Here is a 15,797-nt window from a genome sequence, read left to right as displayed (position 1 = left end):
GCTATGCACATAGCTGTCCACTCTGATTCTCTAAGGGACCAATTTTATCCCTCACTATCCTTTTGCTATTAATATAACTGTAGAAACTCGTTGGATTTATTTTCACCTTACTTGCCAAAGCAACCTCATATCTCCTTTTAGCTTTTCTAATTTCTTTCTTAAGATTATTTTTCCATTCTTTATATTCCTCGAGCACCTGGTTTACTCCAAGCTGCCTATATTTATTGTAGATCTCTCTCTTTTTCCGAAGCAAGTTTCCAATATTCCTTGAAAACCATGGCTCTCTCAAACTTTTAACCTTTCCCGTCAACCTAACAGGAACATAAAGTTTCTGTACCTTAAAAATTTCACCTTTAAATGACCTCCATTTCTCTATTACATTCTTCCCATAAAACAAATTGTCCCGATCCACTCCTTCTAAATCCTTTCGCAGTGGCTAGTGCTGTGTACCAGCAGTACCTTGTAATCTTGAACATAAGACACTGTAAGTACAAACCCAATCTGGCAGAATTTCAACCTTGTCAATGTTCTCTGAAGATACAAAACTTTAATTTCCTTAAACAACTTAAAATAAGTCGAGCTTGATTTGTGCTTCTACTATCAAAGTTTCTTTCCACATTCTTTCTGCAATGAGTCAGCAAATTGCTTTTCCTATTCCAGTAATATGAAATTAGTTTCTATGTTACACCAGAATATATCATGCCAAACAAAAAAGTGTGTCACCTTTACAAGCATGCATAGACTAGCCTTGGCATATGTCAACCAAATTTAGCTTTGTCCATCTTGTTGAAATAATGCATTTAAGATACTATTATGCACAGTTCTATGGCAGGTTTTAATTGTAAATACCCTGTGATTATAATTAAGCAGCTGAACCAATAATTTGAGTTCAAAATCAATTATTAAAAAGATGAGTCTGACTACCACATAGGTAACTGGGAAATTAAAATTTAGTTATTTAATAAATATGGACATAAAATACTCATCAGTATAGAGACAGACACAAAAAACTTTCTTTACTAGTCATCCTGACTGGCTGCATCATTGCCTGGTATGGGAACTGTACTTCCCTCAATCGCAGGACTCTGCAGAGAGTGGTGCGGACAGCCCAGCGCATCTGTAGATGTGAACTTCCCACTATTCAGGACATTTACAGAGACAGGTGTGTAAAAAGGGCTCGAAGGATCATTGGGGACCCGAGTCACCCCAACCACAAACTGTTCCAGCTACTACCATCCGGGAAACAATACCGCGGCAAAAAAGCCAGGACCAACAGGCTCCGGGGACAGCTTCTCCACCAGCCCATCAGACTGATAAATTCATGCTGATGCAATTGTATTTCTATGTTATATTGAGTGTCCTGATGTAAGAACTACTTATTACAAATTACTATAAATTGCACATTGCACATTTAGACGGAGAGGTAACGTAAAGATTTTTACTCCTCATGTATATGAAGGATGTAAGTAATAAAATAAATTCAATTCAATTCGTTCAGGAAAGGAGACCTTTTGTTCCTACATGGTCTGACCTTTCAGGTGATACCAGATACACACTAAAGTGATTAATATTTAAGTGCCCTCAGAAGGAATTTCTAACCAGATTCAAGTAAAACAGAAATATTCATGCTGCCGTACAGTATAGAGTACCTTCGCAGTCTGAAGAATGAGTTATGCTGAGTGGGAAGAATGGGGTGCAGAACTGAAAGCTCTAGATGAAATCACCCATGTAAGCATTACAACTGCCCCAACACCTCCTCCCTCACTACCATTCAGGGCCCCAAACAGTCCTTCCAGGTGACACTCCATCTGTGAGTCCGTTGGGGTCATAAAATTTATCCGTTGCTCCTGGTGTGGCCTTCTGTATATCGGTGAGACCTGACGTGGATTGGGAGACCGCATCACTGAGTAGCTTTGCTCTGTCCGTTACAGAAAGCTGAATCTCCCGGTGGCAACCCATTTCAATTCTACTTCTATTCCCATTCCAACAAGTCAGTCCATGGCCTCTTCAACTGCCGTGATGAGGCCATGCACAGGTTGAAGGAGCAACACCATTTATTCTGTCTGGATAACCTCCATCCTGATTTCTCAAACTTTTGGTTATGACCCCCTCCACTTCATCATTCCCCATTCTTGTTTCCCTCACTCACCTTATCTCCTTACCTGAAATCACCTCCCTCCGGTCCTCCTCCTACTTCCCTCTCTTCCAGGGTCTTTTGTCCTCTCCTAACAGATTTCTCCTTCTCCAGCCTTTTATCTCTTTCACCAATCAACTTCCCAGCTCTTTATTTCACCCCCTCCTCCTCTCCTGGTTTCACCGATCACCTGTCACATTCCTCTCCTCCCTACATCTTCATGCTCTGTTTCACTCCCATTCCTTTGCAATCCTGATGAAGGGTATCAGCCCAAAATGTTGACTGTTTCCTCTTTTCCATAGATACTGCCTAATCTGCTGAGTTCCTCCAGCATTTTGTGTGTGTTGCTTTAAAATGTCTGTCTGTGTCATTTAGCATAATAGACGTCATACAGCAAAGAAAAGATTCTTCACCGCACATGTCTGTGCTGACCATTAAGTACCCATTTACACTCATTAATCCTATTTTAACCCACCCACATTCCCTTCCGCTCCCTCCAGATCCCTCCATTTACCCACGCACTAGGGTGACCCATCAGCCTTCCAGTCTGCATGTGGAGTTCGGAAGGAAATCCATCTCCAGGAAGAAACCCACTTGGTCACAGTGCAAACTCTGCACAGACAGCAGCGGAAGTCAGCATTGAACCTCAACCCCTGAGCTGAGAGGCAGCAAACCTGGCAACAGCGGGCATATTTCTCCCTCACTGAGTGCAGAATCAGGGTATTTTCTTTTTAGTTGTATTACGGTAACATCTTAATTTCTCATTCTCATTTACCTTCTTAGTGAGCTGATTATTGTACGTACTTACAATCAAATGTTGAGATTATGTATTTATGTGCATATAAATTACATATTCTTGAACCTTTTTGCAGACCTCATCGGTGTCATTCTGAGCCACAGCCAAAGTGCAGAAGAACTCCTGAAACGCAAGAAGGTTCTGCGTGAGGAAATATTGAAGTACCTAATTAAACATGGTGTCACTGTATCTACATCGTCAGACAAACAACAACTTATTAATAAAGCTTTGATGTATTGGATGATGTCCGAAATGAATAGAGAGCCATCAACAGCTGAAACAGATGTGCAAGTTCTGTACCAAAAACATAAGGAAGAACTGGGGCAAAAGTTAGTGAAGAATACTGAAAGTATAGAGGTAAAACCACAGACAACAACTTCCACAACATTAAGAGAACTGAGGCAGGTGAGACAGGCAGAGGAGCAGAAGGAGAAAGAAGAGAAAGCAAAGAGGCAAGAGGAGCATTTGCAAAGGCAGGAGCAAATGCCGAATCCACTGCAGGGTGCAATGGCCATGGAGTTGAACATAAATGTGAATATTTTGCAGGTAATTTATGTGTATCAAAAGATATTTAGCTGCATTTGGAGATTTTATATTCTTGCATCTAATTAGAATTTCCTTATTTATTTTCAGTGTTACATAGAAACATAGAAAATAGGTGCAGGAGTAGGCCATTCGGCCCTTCAAGCCTGCACCGCCATTCAGTATGATCATGGTTGATCATCCAACCCAGAACCCTGTACCTGCCTTCCCTCCATACCCCCTGATCCCTTTAGCCACAAGGGCCATATCTAACTCCCTCTTAAATATAGCCAATGAACCGGCCTCAACTGTTTCCTGTGGCAGAGAATTCCACAGATTCACCACTGCCTGTGTGAAGAAGTTTTTCTCCATCTCGGTCCTAAAAGGCTTCCCCTTCATCCTTAAACTGTGACCCGTCGTTCTGGACTTCCCCAGCATCGGGAACAATCTTCCTGCATCTAGCTTGTCCAATCCCTTTAGGATTTTATACATTTCAATAAGGTTCCCCCCGAATCTTCTAAATTCCAGCAAGTATAAGCCTAGTCGATCCATTCTTTCATCATATGAAAGTCCTGCCATCCCAGGAATCAATCTGGTGAACCTTCTTTGTACTCCCTCTATGGCAAGAATGTCTTTCCTCAGATTAGGGGACCAAAACTGCACACAATACTCCAGGTGTGGTCTCACCAAGGCGTTGTACAACTGCAGTAGTACCTCCCTGCTCCTGTACTCGAATCCTCTTGCTATGAATGCCAGCATACCATTCCCCTTTTTCACCGCCTGCTGTACCTGCATGCCCACTTTCAATGACTGGTGTATAATGACATTCAGGTCTCGTTGCACCTCCCCTTTTCCTAATCGGCCACCATTCAGATAATATTCTGTTTTCCTGTTCTCGCCACCAAAGTGGATAACCTCACATTTATCCACATTAAATTGCATCTGCCATGAATTTGCCCACTCACCTAACCTATCCAAGTCACCCTGCATCCTCTTAGCATCCTCCTCACAGCTAACACTGCCGCCCAGCTTCATGTCATCTGCAAACTTGGAGATGCTGCATTTAATTCCCTTGTCTAAGTCATTAATATATATTGTAAACAACTGGGGTCCCAGCACTGAGCCTTGTGGTACCCCACTAGTCTCTGCCTGCCATTCTCAAAAGGTCCCATTTATTCCCACTCTTTGCTTCCTGTCTGCCAACCAATTCTCTATCCACATCAATACCATACCCTCAGTACCATGTGCTTTAAGTTTGCACACTAATCTCCTGTGTGGGACCTTGTCAAGAGCCTTTTGAAAATCCAAATATACCACATCCACTGGTTCACCCCTGTCCTCTCTACTAGCTACATCCTCAAAAAATTCTATGAGATTCGTCAGACATGATTTTCCTTTCACAAATCTATGCAGGCTTTGTCCGATGATTTCACCGCTTTCCAAATGTGCTGTTATCACATCTTTGATAACTGACTCTAGCATTTTCGCCACCACTGATGTCAGGCTAACCGGTCTATAATTCCCCAGTTTCTCTCTCCCTCCTTTTTTAAAAAGCGTTCATAGACTTGAAAGATATTCCTCCATTAGCCGAAAACCATAATACTCAAAATGCTATCCAGAAAAACTACGACAGCATTTTTGCAATAGTTGTACTTCTCAAGAAAGTATTCTATTAATAACCCCATGATTATACCTGAAATGGAGAATTTTTTTCTTATCAGATTAATTCAGAGTCGTGGAATAGGATGAAAACTGAGTTGCTGTAAATAATAGAATGTTGGATAAGATTGGTGTGGCAAAATGATTACCATATTTAATGTCCTTACATTCTTATCTCACTTGGTTCAGAACTGATTTGCATTTAGATTTGTGATGTTGATAGATATCTGGAACTGTGATGTACAGCACAACATCAATGTTGCTCATTCACCAAAGCTGCTAACTCATCACTTGGGGTATTGTTTCAAAGTAAACATAAAGGGAAAGAATTTTATACACACTTGTGTGTTGAGGATTTGGAAGACACTGTCAGGGGTAGTATTTGACAGAGGTTTATTTCTAGAGAACTAAAAAGAGCTGATTAAGTATGTAAAATGAATGAATTTAATAGCCCATGGAGAAAAGACTGGACAGTATTACCTAACTGGAGACTAGGTGAATTGCTCTTAAGAGGAGCTGGATGAGCTCGATGGGCTGAATAGCATTTTTCTGTCATTCTGTAAAACCTTATTCCTGTATTGAATTCAATTAGAAGAAAACAGCAAATGTAGTAATACAAATGCAGTGAAATACAAAATCAAGCTTCAAAGTTTCAAAGTACATTTATTATTGAAGTATGTATACTGCATACCATTCTGAGGTTTGTCCTTCCACAGGCAGCCAAAAAAAACAGAAACATCATGGAACCTATTTGAAGAAAACATCAAACCCCCCAACGTGCAATTTAAAAAAAAGAACAAATCATGCAAAAGCAAGGCTTTAACGTACAGAATATTAAACATCAAATTTCGGAATGCACCTTAAATACAAAATACATACAGAGTGCTGGAGGAACTCAGCAGGCCAGGAACTCTACATGGAAAGGAATGAACAGTTGCTGTTTTTGCTGAGAACTTTCAACAGGACTAGAAATGTAGGAGGAAGAAGCCAGAAGAAGACGGTGGAGGGACAGGAAGGACTACCAGCTAGAAGGTTCTAGGTGCTGCTAGGTGGGTGAGGGGATGAAGTAAGAAGCCTGGACATTATAGGTGGGTGAGGGGATGAAGTAAGAAGCCTGGACGTTATAGGTGGAAAAGGCCTTAAGACATTAGAGAATTAGGCCATTCAGCCAATCAAGTCTGCTCTGCCATTCTATCATGGCTGATTTATTATCCCTTTCAACCTGATTCTTCTGCTTTCTCTCCGTAACTTTTGACATCCTGACTAATCCTAATCAAGAACTTTCCAACCTCCATTTTAAATATACCCAATGACGGCCTCCACAGTCATCTGTAGCAATGGATTTCAGATTCACCACCGTCTGGCTAAAGAAATGTTTTCTCATCTAAATGGACATCCCTCTATTTTGTTCCAGTGCCCTCTGGTCCTTGACTCCCATACTATCAGAAACATCTTCTCCACAGCCACTCTAACTAGGCCTTTCAATGTCCAATAGGTTTCAATGAGATCTACCCCGCTTCTACTACATTTCACTGAGTACAGACATGGAACCATCAAATACCACTCCTACATTAACCCCTTCATTCCTGGAATCATTCTTGTGAACATCCTCTGGTCCCTCTCCAATGCAAGCACATCTTTGCTTAGACAAGTGGCCCAAAACTGCGGTTTGACCCATACCTTACAAAGCCTCAGCATTACATCCTTGCTTTCATATTCTATTCCTCTTGAAGTGCATGCAAACATTGTATTTTCCTTCCTTACCAGTGATTCAACCTGCAAGTTAACCTTTAAGGAATCCTGCACAAGGACTCACAAGTCCCTTTGTACCTCTGATTTTTGAATTTTTATGCCTTCACTCCTATCAAGGTGCATGATTATACCCTCCCTACACTATACTCCATCAGTGGTGTTAAGGGACCATGCTGAGGAAATGGGGCTGCACTAGTTGACCTTCAGCTCCCTCCCTACACTATACTCCATCAGTGGTGTTAAGGGACCATGCTGAGGAAATGGGGCTGCACTAGTTGACCTTCAGCTCATGAGAGAGAATGAGGAAGTGACAGATAGGAGGTAGTCACCCCTAAGTTGCAAGAGGCTGATACCTGGTGACTGTCAGGAGAAGAGAAAAGAACCCTGTGTGTACTCTTGTGGCCGTTCCCCTCAATAATAATTACACCACTTTGGAAACTTCTGGTGGGGGAAGGGTGTCATAGCAACCGGGTCTCTGGTATTAAGTCTGACCCTGTTGCTCGATTGGGAAGGGGGAAGAAGAGGAATGCAGTAGTACTAGTGGATTCCATAGAGGAGCAGACTTGGGATTCTGTGGATGTGAAAGAGACATAGAAATGATATGTTGCCTCCCAGGTGCCAGGGTCAGGGATGTCTCAGATCAGGCCCACAGCATTCTAAAGGGGGAGAGTGAGAAGCCAGAAGTCATGAAGTCATGGTAAATACTGGTACCAACAACATAGATAGGAAAAGGGAGGAGATCCTCAAGAGATAATATAGGGAGCCAGAAAGCTGAAAAGCAGAACCTTCAGGGTAATAATCCCTGGATTGCTGCCTGTGCCATATATCAGTGAGGGTAAGAATAGGATGATTTGGTAGATGAATGCGTGGCTGAGGAATTGGTGCAGGGTTTCAGGTATCTGGATCTTTTTTTTTTAGATTATGAGAACACTCAATCCTCTTTTATTGTCATTTAGAAATGCATACATGCATTAAGAAATGATACAATGTTCCTCCGGAGTAATATCACAGAAAACAGGGCAAAGCAAAGACTAACACTGACAGAACCACATAATTATAATATATAGTTACAGCAGTGCAAATCAATATCATAATTTGATAAAGAACAGACCTTGGGCACAGTAAAAAAAAGTCTCAAGTCCCGATCAACTCCCGAGTCCCCTCCTTCTGGGGACCCGTTACACCTGAATCCAAGGGGGAGACCAATATCCTTGTGGACAGGTTTGCTTGAGCTGTTGAGGAGGATTTAAACTAATTTGGCAGGGGGATGGGAACCAGAGTGACAGGCTGGGGATGAGGCAGCGGTAGACAAGCAAATGCAGTTTGCAGTGAGACTGAGGAAAAATAGGCTGATGATAGGGCAACTTTGCAGTCAGTAAGATGAATTGAAGTGTAACATTGGGACAAAATCAAAAAGTGTGATGAATGCAGGACTGAGTTGTTATATTAGATGTGCATAGTATACAGGATAAGGAAGATGATTTTGTAGCGCAGTTAGAGATTGGCAGATATGATGTGAGCATCGCTGAGTTGTGGCTGAAAGAATATCATAGTCGGGAGCTTAACCTCCAAGGTTACACAATGTATTACATAATGTACTGGGTGGGCACAGGAGTACATTCAGCCAGAGACTCATTCCTCCGAGATGCAGCACAGAGCGTCATAGGAAGTCATTCCTGCCTGTGGCCATCAAATTTTACAACTCCTCCCTTGGAGGGTCAGACACCCTAAGTCAATAGGCTGGTCCTGGACTTATTTCATAATTTACTAGCATAATTTACATATTACTATTTAACTATTTATGGTAATATTACTATTTATTATTTATGGTGCAACTGTAACGAAAACCAATTTCCCCCGGGATCAATGAAGTATGACTATGACTATATAAGGACATGGTGTGGAGTGACTTTAGTAAAAAAAAAATTAAATGAAATCCTTCGGATGAGCCAATATTAGATCATCAGAAGTTATAGAATCCTTGTGGGGAGATTTAAGCAGTTAGGGTAAAAAGACTCTGATGGGACTCCGAACAGTAGCAAGGATGTGGGGCACAAATTACAATGGGAGATAGAAAAGGCATGTAAAAGTGAAAATCAGAGTGGTGCTGAATCCCAAGAGAAGGAATTTGTAGAAAGCCTATGAGATGGCTTTTTAGAGCAGCTTATAGATGAACCCACTAGAGGAGCAACAGTGCTGGATTGGGTGTCGTGTAATGAACTGCATTTGGTCAGCAAGGCAGTGATCACCCTGCAGTTTGAGAGGGAGAAGCTAAAGTCAGATGTGTCAGTATTCCAGTGTACAGGGAAATGGATCAAATGTGGGAAAACCTTAGATGGAATCAGTTGGGGTGAAGGGTCTGTTCATATGCTGCACGACTCTATGACTAGTTGGGCCCACAGCACTTTTGGGATGATGCAATCCTTTACTTTACCTATTGTACCCAGGGAATCGTAAAAGAACAACATCAGAGTTCTCAAATTGTTAGTCTGCGCCTACTCTCACTGGTAAAAGATGAACAACTACTCTTCAACCCCAATATCAGCCAGAGTGGTGTGAAATGTGCAACTTCTCCACATGGAATAGTTGCCATGGCAGTGGCTGGCACCATTCACAGGAATTGTCAATGCCTAGGTGTTTTTCAACAGCTCTTTGGGCTCATCCGCACACCAATCTATGGAAGCAATTGGAAAATCAAGTACATTAACCTTCAGATGAAAGCTTTTAATGATCAGCCTGTAATTATGCAACCCAGTGTATCTGTTCAGATGACAGAACTACAAGCCTGTATCAATGAATTAAACACACTTCTGAAGTAATTTATTTTGAAAATCATTTTCAGCTTTATAGCCTGCAAGGATTTGAAATTTGTATGGATTTATGTAACGGTTGGACATTTTCCTGCATAGATGACACTGGATAATAAAATTAAAAATGACCCTCCTTCTTCTCGATTTGGATATGGAAGTTTTAGTAACTATTGTAATCTTAGGAACCTATCGTCTTCTTTAAAAAACAGTACTGTGTAAAAGTCTTAGACACATAATGAAGTTAGGAATATTCAGACACCTCCCTGATGGTATTGCATGATGGATCAGAATCTGTTTGTACTTCTCAGCACTGAGGATTCCATTAATTCTGACCAGATCACCAACTCCATGCAGAAATGCAGCCCCATGATGCAGGGAACCTCTGACATGCTTTCCTGTTGGTAGCAGACACTCATCTGTGTATCGCTGTCCAGCTTTTCCATGGACAAACTGCCTCCTGTTTGAGGCAGAAATTTCAAATTTTGTCTTGTCAGTCCAGAGTAGTTGCTGCCATTGTTCAGCACACCTGTCCTGTGTTTTTGTGCGTAGGAGAGTCTCTTGGCTTTGTTTCCACTTCGAAGGAATGGCTTTTTGGCAGCAACTCTACCGTGAACATTTCTGAAATAACTTCTCCAGACTATAGAGGGGTGCACTTGGGTTCCAGCAGTTTCTGTGTGTTCAGAGCTGTTAGCAGTACTGGACTTCTGAGTTAGAAGGGACATTAGTTTGGTGTATATCCTGTCTCCTGCACTCAGTTTCCGTGTCCGACCACTGCATTTCTGATCGACCTTGCCTGTTTCTATGTGCTTCTTCAAAAAAGATTGGACAGCACATCTGGAAACTCCTGTCTGCCACAACATTTCTGCTTGGGAGAGACCTTGCTGACGCAGGATGACCAGCTTGTGGTCTTGTTACTAAACTCATTCACGCCATGGTGTAAGAATTGATGATTTGAAGATTAAGCTCCCACATCTGCCACAATCTCACCTTTTAGTTTAGTTGTCCTTCATCCAGTTTGATTTTTCTACACCTGTTTCTGTTTCAGTTAATCAGTTTAGTGCATTCAACTCATTATGTCATTAGTCATTAGCATCCTGTTTGTTATCTTGGTTTAATCATGCGCTGGGCTAGATACGTACTAAGTAATCAAGTTTTATTTGAAAGGTGGTCTATTACATATATGTTACTTCCTTCAAAGAACTACAAAAGTTCTTGGTAACATTTATTTTTTTGGAAAATGGTATGTTTAGAAATCTAAAATTTGCTCTTTTCTACTGATACACTAATGCAGAAGAGAAAAGTAAACATCTGAAACAAAATTTGTATATAAAATCTAGGCTGCCTAAGAGTTTTGCACAGAACTGTAGTTATCTTAAAAAGAAAATTGATCTTTTGAAAAAGATGATTTTGGTATGAAAATCCTTTGTGCATTATTTTTAATCAACAGATCAATATATTTAGTAAATGACACTTTGCATCATTTTATTTAAATCATCACTGCATATATAAATTACTTTTGTTAAAGCAATATAGAATGGAGCCTCATGCAAGCACCAATAAAATGGAAGCAACTGGAAAATTCAGATGAAAGCTTTTAACAATCAGCCGGCAATGATCCAACCCCATGTATGTACTATTCAGATGATAATACTACAGGTCCACGTCAAAGAATTAAGTGCACTTCTGAAGTCGACAGATTTTGGATAGGGAAGGACAGTGTGTTGAGGTGTATCAGCTGTGGCTATGATGAACAGGCTCGAGGGGAAAAACAGCCTCTGGTGCTCTTATCTCTTACCTTTATGTTATCATTTGTATCAAATAGAAGCTTGTGTTTAAATATGACATTTATTTCAGTTTTTATGTTCTCGGTGACAGTGATGATCAAAATACGCTTGTGCTTGTTTGGTAGCTACAGCTAACATTGAAAGTTATAGAAAGGATGCAGACCCCACCTAGAAAATAATTATTGGAGGGGTGGGGGTATAAGGTGGGAATCTTGCTCAATTATACAAAGAGGTCCTGCTCCTGGACATGAAACATAAGCAAGACTCTTTACTTTTAATATCTGCTGCTTCTTAGTAATAAGGCCCCATATGCCACCTAGGCACTGAGGGTTCAGACGATGACGACGCTTCTTAGTAACATTGATGAAGAAGGACATTCTCAACTCATTATTTTCTATGTTATTATCTGGACTTTGGGTTTTACGATTCTCTGGTTATTTGATTGTTACACTAATTATCATTGACATAAATTAATTGAATAACAAAGTTTGCACTAATCATTAATTCCTGAAGCTAATGTTTGTAAATGGAAAGGTAATGCAGTGATGGAAGGGGCTGCAGTATACAGCTCAGGGTCTTGACCTGAAATGCTGACAACCCTCTGCCTCCATCGATTCTGCCTGACCTACTGAGCTCCTTCAGTGGTTTGTTCTTTTCCTCACAGCTGTTAGTATTGATATTGGTGTTGTTCATTGATACATGTACTAAGGTACTGTTAGAAGCTTGTCTTGCATGTTGTTCATACAGATCAATCATTACACACTGCATTAAGGTCGAACAATATAAAGCAATTGCAATGCAGAATAAAGTGTAAGAGCTACAGAGAAAGGGCAGTGCAAATAAACGAAGTTCAAGATTATAACAAAGTAAATTATGAGGTTAAAAATCCATCGCATTGTAAAAGAGGTGCATTCAAAAGTCTGGTACCAGCTGGATAGAAGCTGTCTTTGAGGTTGGTGGTATGTGCTTTCAGGTATCTTCTGCCCGATGGGAGAGAATGTGCTGAGCAGCGTCCACAACTCTGCAGTTACTTGTGGTGATGTTCAGAGCAGCTGCCGTACCATGTTATGCATCCTGTGAAAATGCTTTCTGTGGTGCATTGATAAAATGGAGCCTAGTCAGTGTTGATCTCTCGGGAAGTATGGCAGCCTGTACAGATGATGGTGGAAAAAGAAATGAAGTAAATGATGAGACTGTAATGCAGAAATAACAAAAGTTTGCCCTACTGTAGGTCACACCCAACATTAGTTTGTTCACCTCGCTCCAATGACTTCTCCAGCTGTGTGCATTTCCTGAGGCAGTGCATTCTCACAGGGTTTATTTTTGGGAGAACTTCCGATGGAGCCAGCAATCTGAAGCACAAGGAAAGGTGCTTATAGCCTCCCATTATTTAAATCAAGAGTCATCGTGCAGTGTGGCTAGAATATTGTGGGCACTGTGAACTCCCTGAGAATCAGACTTGAGGGAATGGAGCCTTTTATATTTCCAAAGTGAAGTATTTCCTTGGTTTCCTTGGCTGCGTACGTCTGGGGAAGACGCCCCAGGGCTGGCTAAACTCATGGGACTGAGGCGCCCCAAACCTCTGTTTGTGTGGATGCTGTGTCATTTACTACCCTGTTACAAATTAATGCCACAAAATAAAGAGAGTATACTGCATACGATTAAAGGAATTATATTTGTGAATCTTAACTGAAGTGTTAGTAAAGAAAAACAAAAAGAAAAGGGCCCTTTCTAATTGAACAGTCAAATGTGCACAAGTTGGATCTCATATTGAACTTCTCTGTCAGTCACGTGCTGGGCCCTCGGTCAACATGAAAGCACGCACCGCCTTCCGAATGTTACTCTTGCAATCATTCTCAAAAAATCAGGTCTCTAAACAGATTATATGCTACTACTGGTTCTTCCCAGCGTGTTCTCTCTTCATCTCCTCTTGAACAAAAGTCCCAAGCCTAACCTTACTGTCCTTCACTGTTGTGTTCTTTATATGTACTGTGGGTTACTCATAAAGATACATATTCTGGAAGAACATAACTAAAACTTTTATTTAACAGCAAACAGCAACCACTTCTTAACCATATAAGCTTCTCGATCATTCTGTCATTTCTGTGCAGGCTCCGAATTCTGTCCAATCATGTTCTTACATGTGATATCATCACACTTCACCAAGAAAACTTCCCACTAATTGGATGACACACATTCCACATCATCCCTTATCTTCAACAAGACCCCAAGCAGGCTGAAAGCAGAGCATACTGCTCTTACAGAACTGCTAAATGAAATACCTACAGCATAACAGTAAAGATGGGAACCAGGGCATTACACTCCTCCCCCACCACAAATAGTCATGTCCTCATGACTTTGTAATCATTTGTTATCCCATCATTTATACCATTTCCAAAGGAATTTCATGATGTCAGAACCTCCAATTCATTGGTAAATGGTAGAGACATATCACACTGGGGGAATAGTCGCAACCCTCTTTTTCCCCGGTGCTACATAGGCTAGCCTATCTGGGATCTCCTGACTCTTTGAGACCTCCTTATCCCATCATCTACATCTTCACTTTCAGGCACTACTTGGGATACTTCTGGTCTATAAGGCAAGGCGTCCCCCCCGTCTATCACTCGTGCCTTACTGCAACTCAGATCCCTCTGCCACTTGGCTGAGCTCAGCTTCATCCCCAGTTACCTTAGAGCCCAGCCCCACTTCATGGTCCAGCTGCAAGCCTGCCTGAGCACTGCTGCTCCCCTCCATTTCACCTGCCTCAGCGTGAGAAAGTTTGGGAATTTCTCCCCTAATTAATGGGGAGTTGACAAAAGGCAGAATATATCACACCCCCAGTTCCTCATCCTCCAAGTCCGTATCCCATTCAGGGGCAGGTACTAGTTTAATCCTTCCTGCTGCTGGTCCTTTAGTCTCACCACATTGCCGCAGAGCCCTCTAACTACGTGTAGGGCCCATGTCAGGGCTCTGGGTCAACATGTACCTCCTGTCCCAGAGGCAGAAAGTGATTCCGATCCTCTGGTTTCACCCGGAAAACTGGTACATTTGGCGTCTGACTCTCCACTACATAGGGCATAACTGGCCAATGGTCAGACAACTTATGCTTCCAAGTAGCCCCAAATTCTTGATGAGGACTCAGTCTCCAGGTATGAATTGGGAGAACCTAACCTTTTGATCATATCTCCTCTTATTTCCTTTAGGGGTGGGCTTCATTCCTGAGAACAGGCTGAACCTACAATAGCCAGGACTTTGACCCTGGGCATTTTGCCATTTATTCGCCAGGGAGGTAAGGGTCACTACCACCTCAGAATGCTCAGCCCTCGCTTGAGGACTCATTAGACCTTCTACATCACCAGACTATTCCTTTCCCTCGCTTCGCAGAAACAAGAGCAACATGTCTTTAAAATCTCTGCCCTAGCTGTGGGAAACATTGCTTCTGATTCAGTACACTCAGCTTCACACCCCTCTGTCTGGGAATTATGAACAGCCTATGGCTGCCCCCCTCCCAGGGTTCCAATAGTACCAGGCAGTTCTACTGCCGTTACGTCAGAGCAAGTCTGAACTAGAACACAGTCTTTTCTGCCGTATTATCAAAACTCCTCTCCACCCCTGCAGCATCCATAACTACGTATCATAATCTCTTTACCGGACAACTGTTTAACATAGACTTAAACACACAAGCCACTGGATCAATGGTCAGGGCAATCACACTGCATCCAATGAAATCGATCCTGGATGATACCTTTGCAATAAAACTAGCTTGGTTTCCTTGGCTGCATAAGTCTAGGGAAGACGAGCTCCGTCCCCACCAAACACATGAGATTGAGACGCACTTGATCCCATTCCAAGCCTCGGTTTGTGCAGATGCCGTGTCATTTGCTACCCCGTTACAAATTAATGCCATGAATTCACAGAAAGAACACTGCATTTGATTAAAGGAATTATATTTATGAATCTTAACTGAAGGGTTTGTAAAGAATAACAAGAAGAAGAGGGCCCATTTTAATTGAACAGTCAAATGTGCATAAGCTGGAGCTCATCTTGAATTTCTCTGTCACTAACGTGCTGGGCCCTCGGTCAACATGAAAGCACACACCACCTTCCGATCATTGCACTCTCAATCCATCTCGATCAATCAAGTCTCCCACCGGATTGTGTGCTACCACTGATTCTTCCCAGCATCATCTCTCTTCACTTCCTCTGTAACAAAAGTCCCATACCCAACCTTATTGTCTCTGACCATAAAAACCTCCCTCTAATTGGATGGCACACATTCCACATCATCCCTTATCTTCAACAAGAACCCAAACAGGCTGAAAGCAGAACAGCAGCTCTTG

At 41.8% G+C, this 15,797-nt stretch overlaps 1 protein-coding gene across 2 annotated transcripts in view; it reads left to right on the top strand.

The window, feature by feature from the left end:
* The window catches only part of LOC140198894 (uncharacterized), a 77,478-nt gene that overhangs the window by 12,637 nt on the left and 49,044 nt on the right, over positions 1-15,797 (top strand). For both annotated transcript variants that reach the window (XR_011886282.1, XM_072260104.1), the window contains exon 2: positions 3,007-3,476. Coding sequence is in view for 1 of the 2 variants with exons in the window: in XM_072260104.1 (XP_072116205.1) it covers positions 3,007-3,476 (470 nt within the window). In the remaining variant the exon portion in view is untranslated. The remainder of the gene's footprint in view (positions 1-3,006; positions 3,477-15,797) is intronic.

Source organism: Mobula birostris, chromosome 6 (genome assembly GCF_030028105.1).
Source record: "Mobula birostris isolate sMobBir1 chromosome 6, sMobBir1.hap1, whole genome shotgun sequence".
Classification (NCBI taxonomy): domain Eukaryota; kingdom Metazoa; phylum Chordata; class Chondrichthyes; order Myliobatiformes; family Myliobatidae; genus Mobula; species Mobula birostris.
The sequence above is the reverse complement of the archived record's forward strand: the minus strand, read 5'-3'. Positions and strand labels throughout refer to the sequence as shown.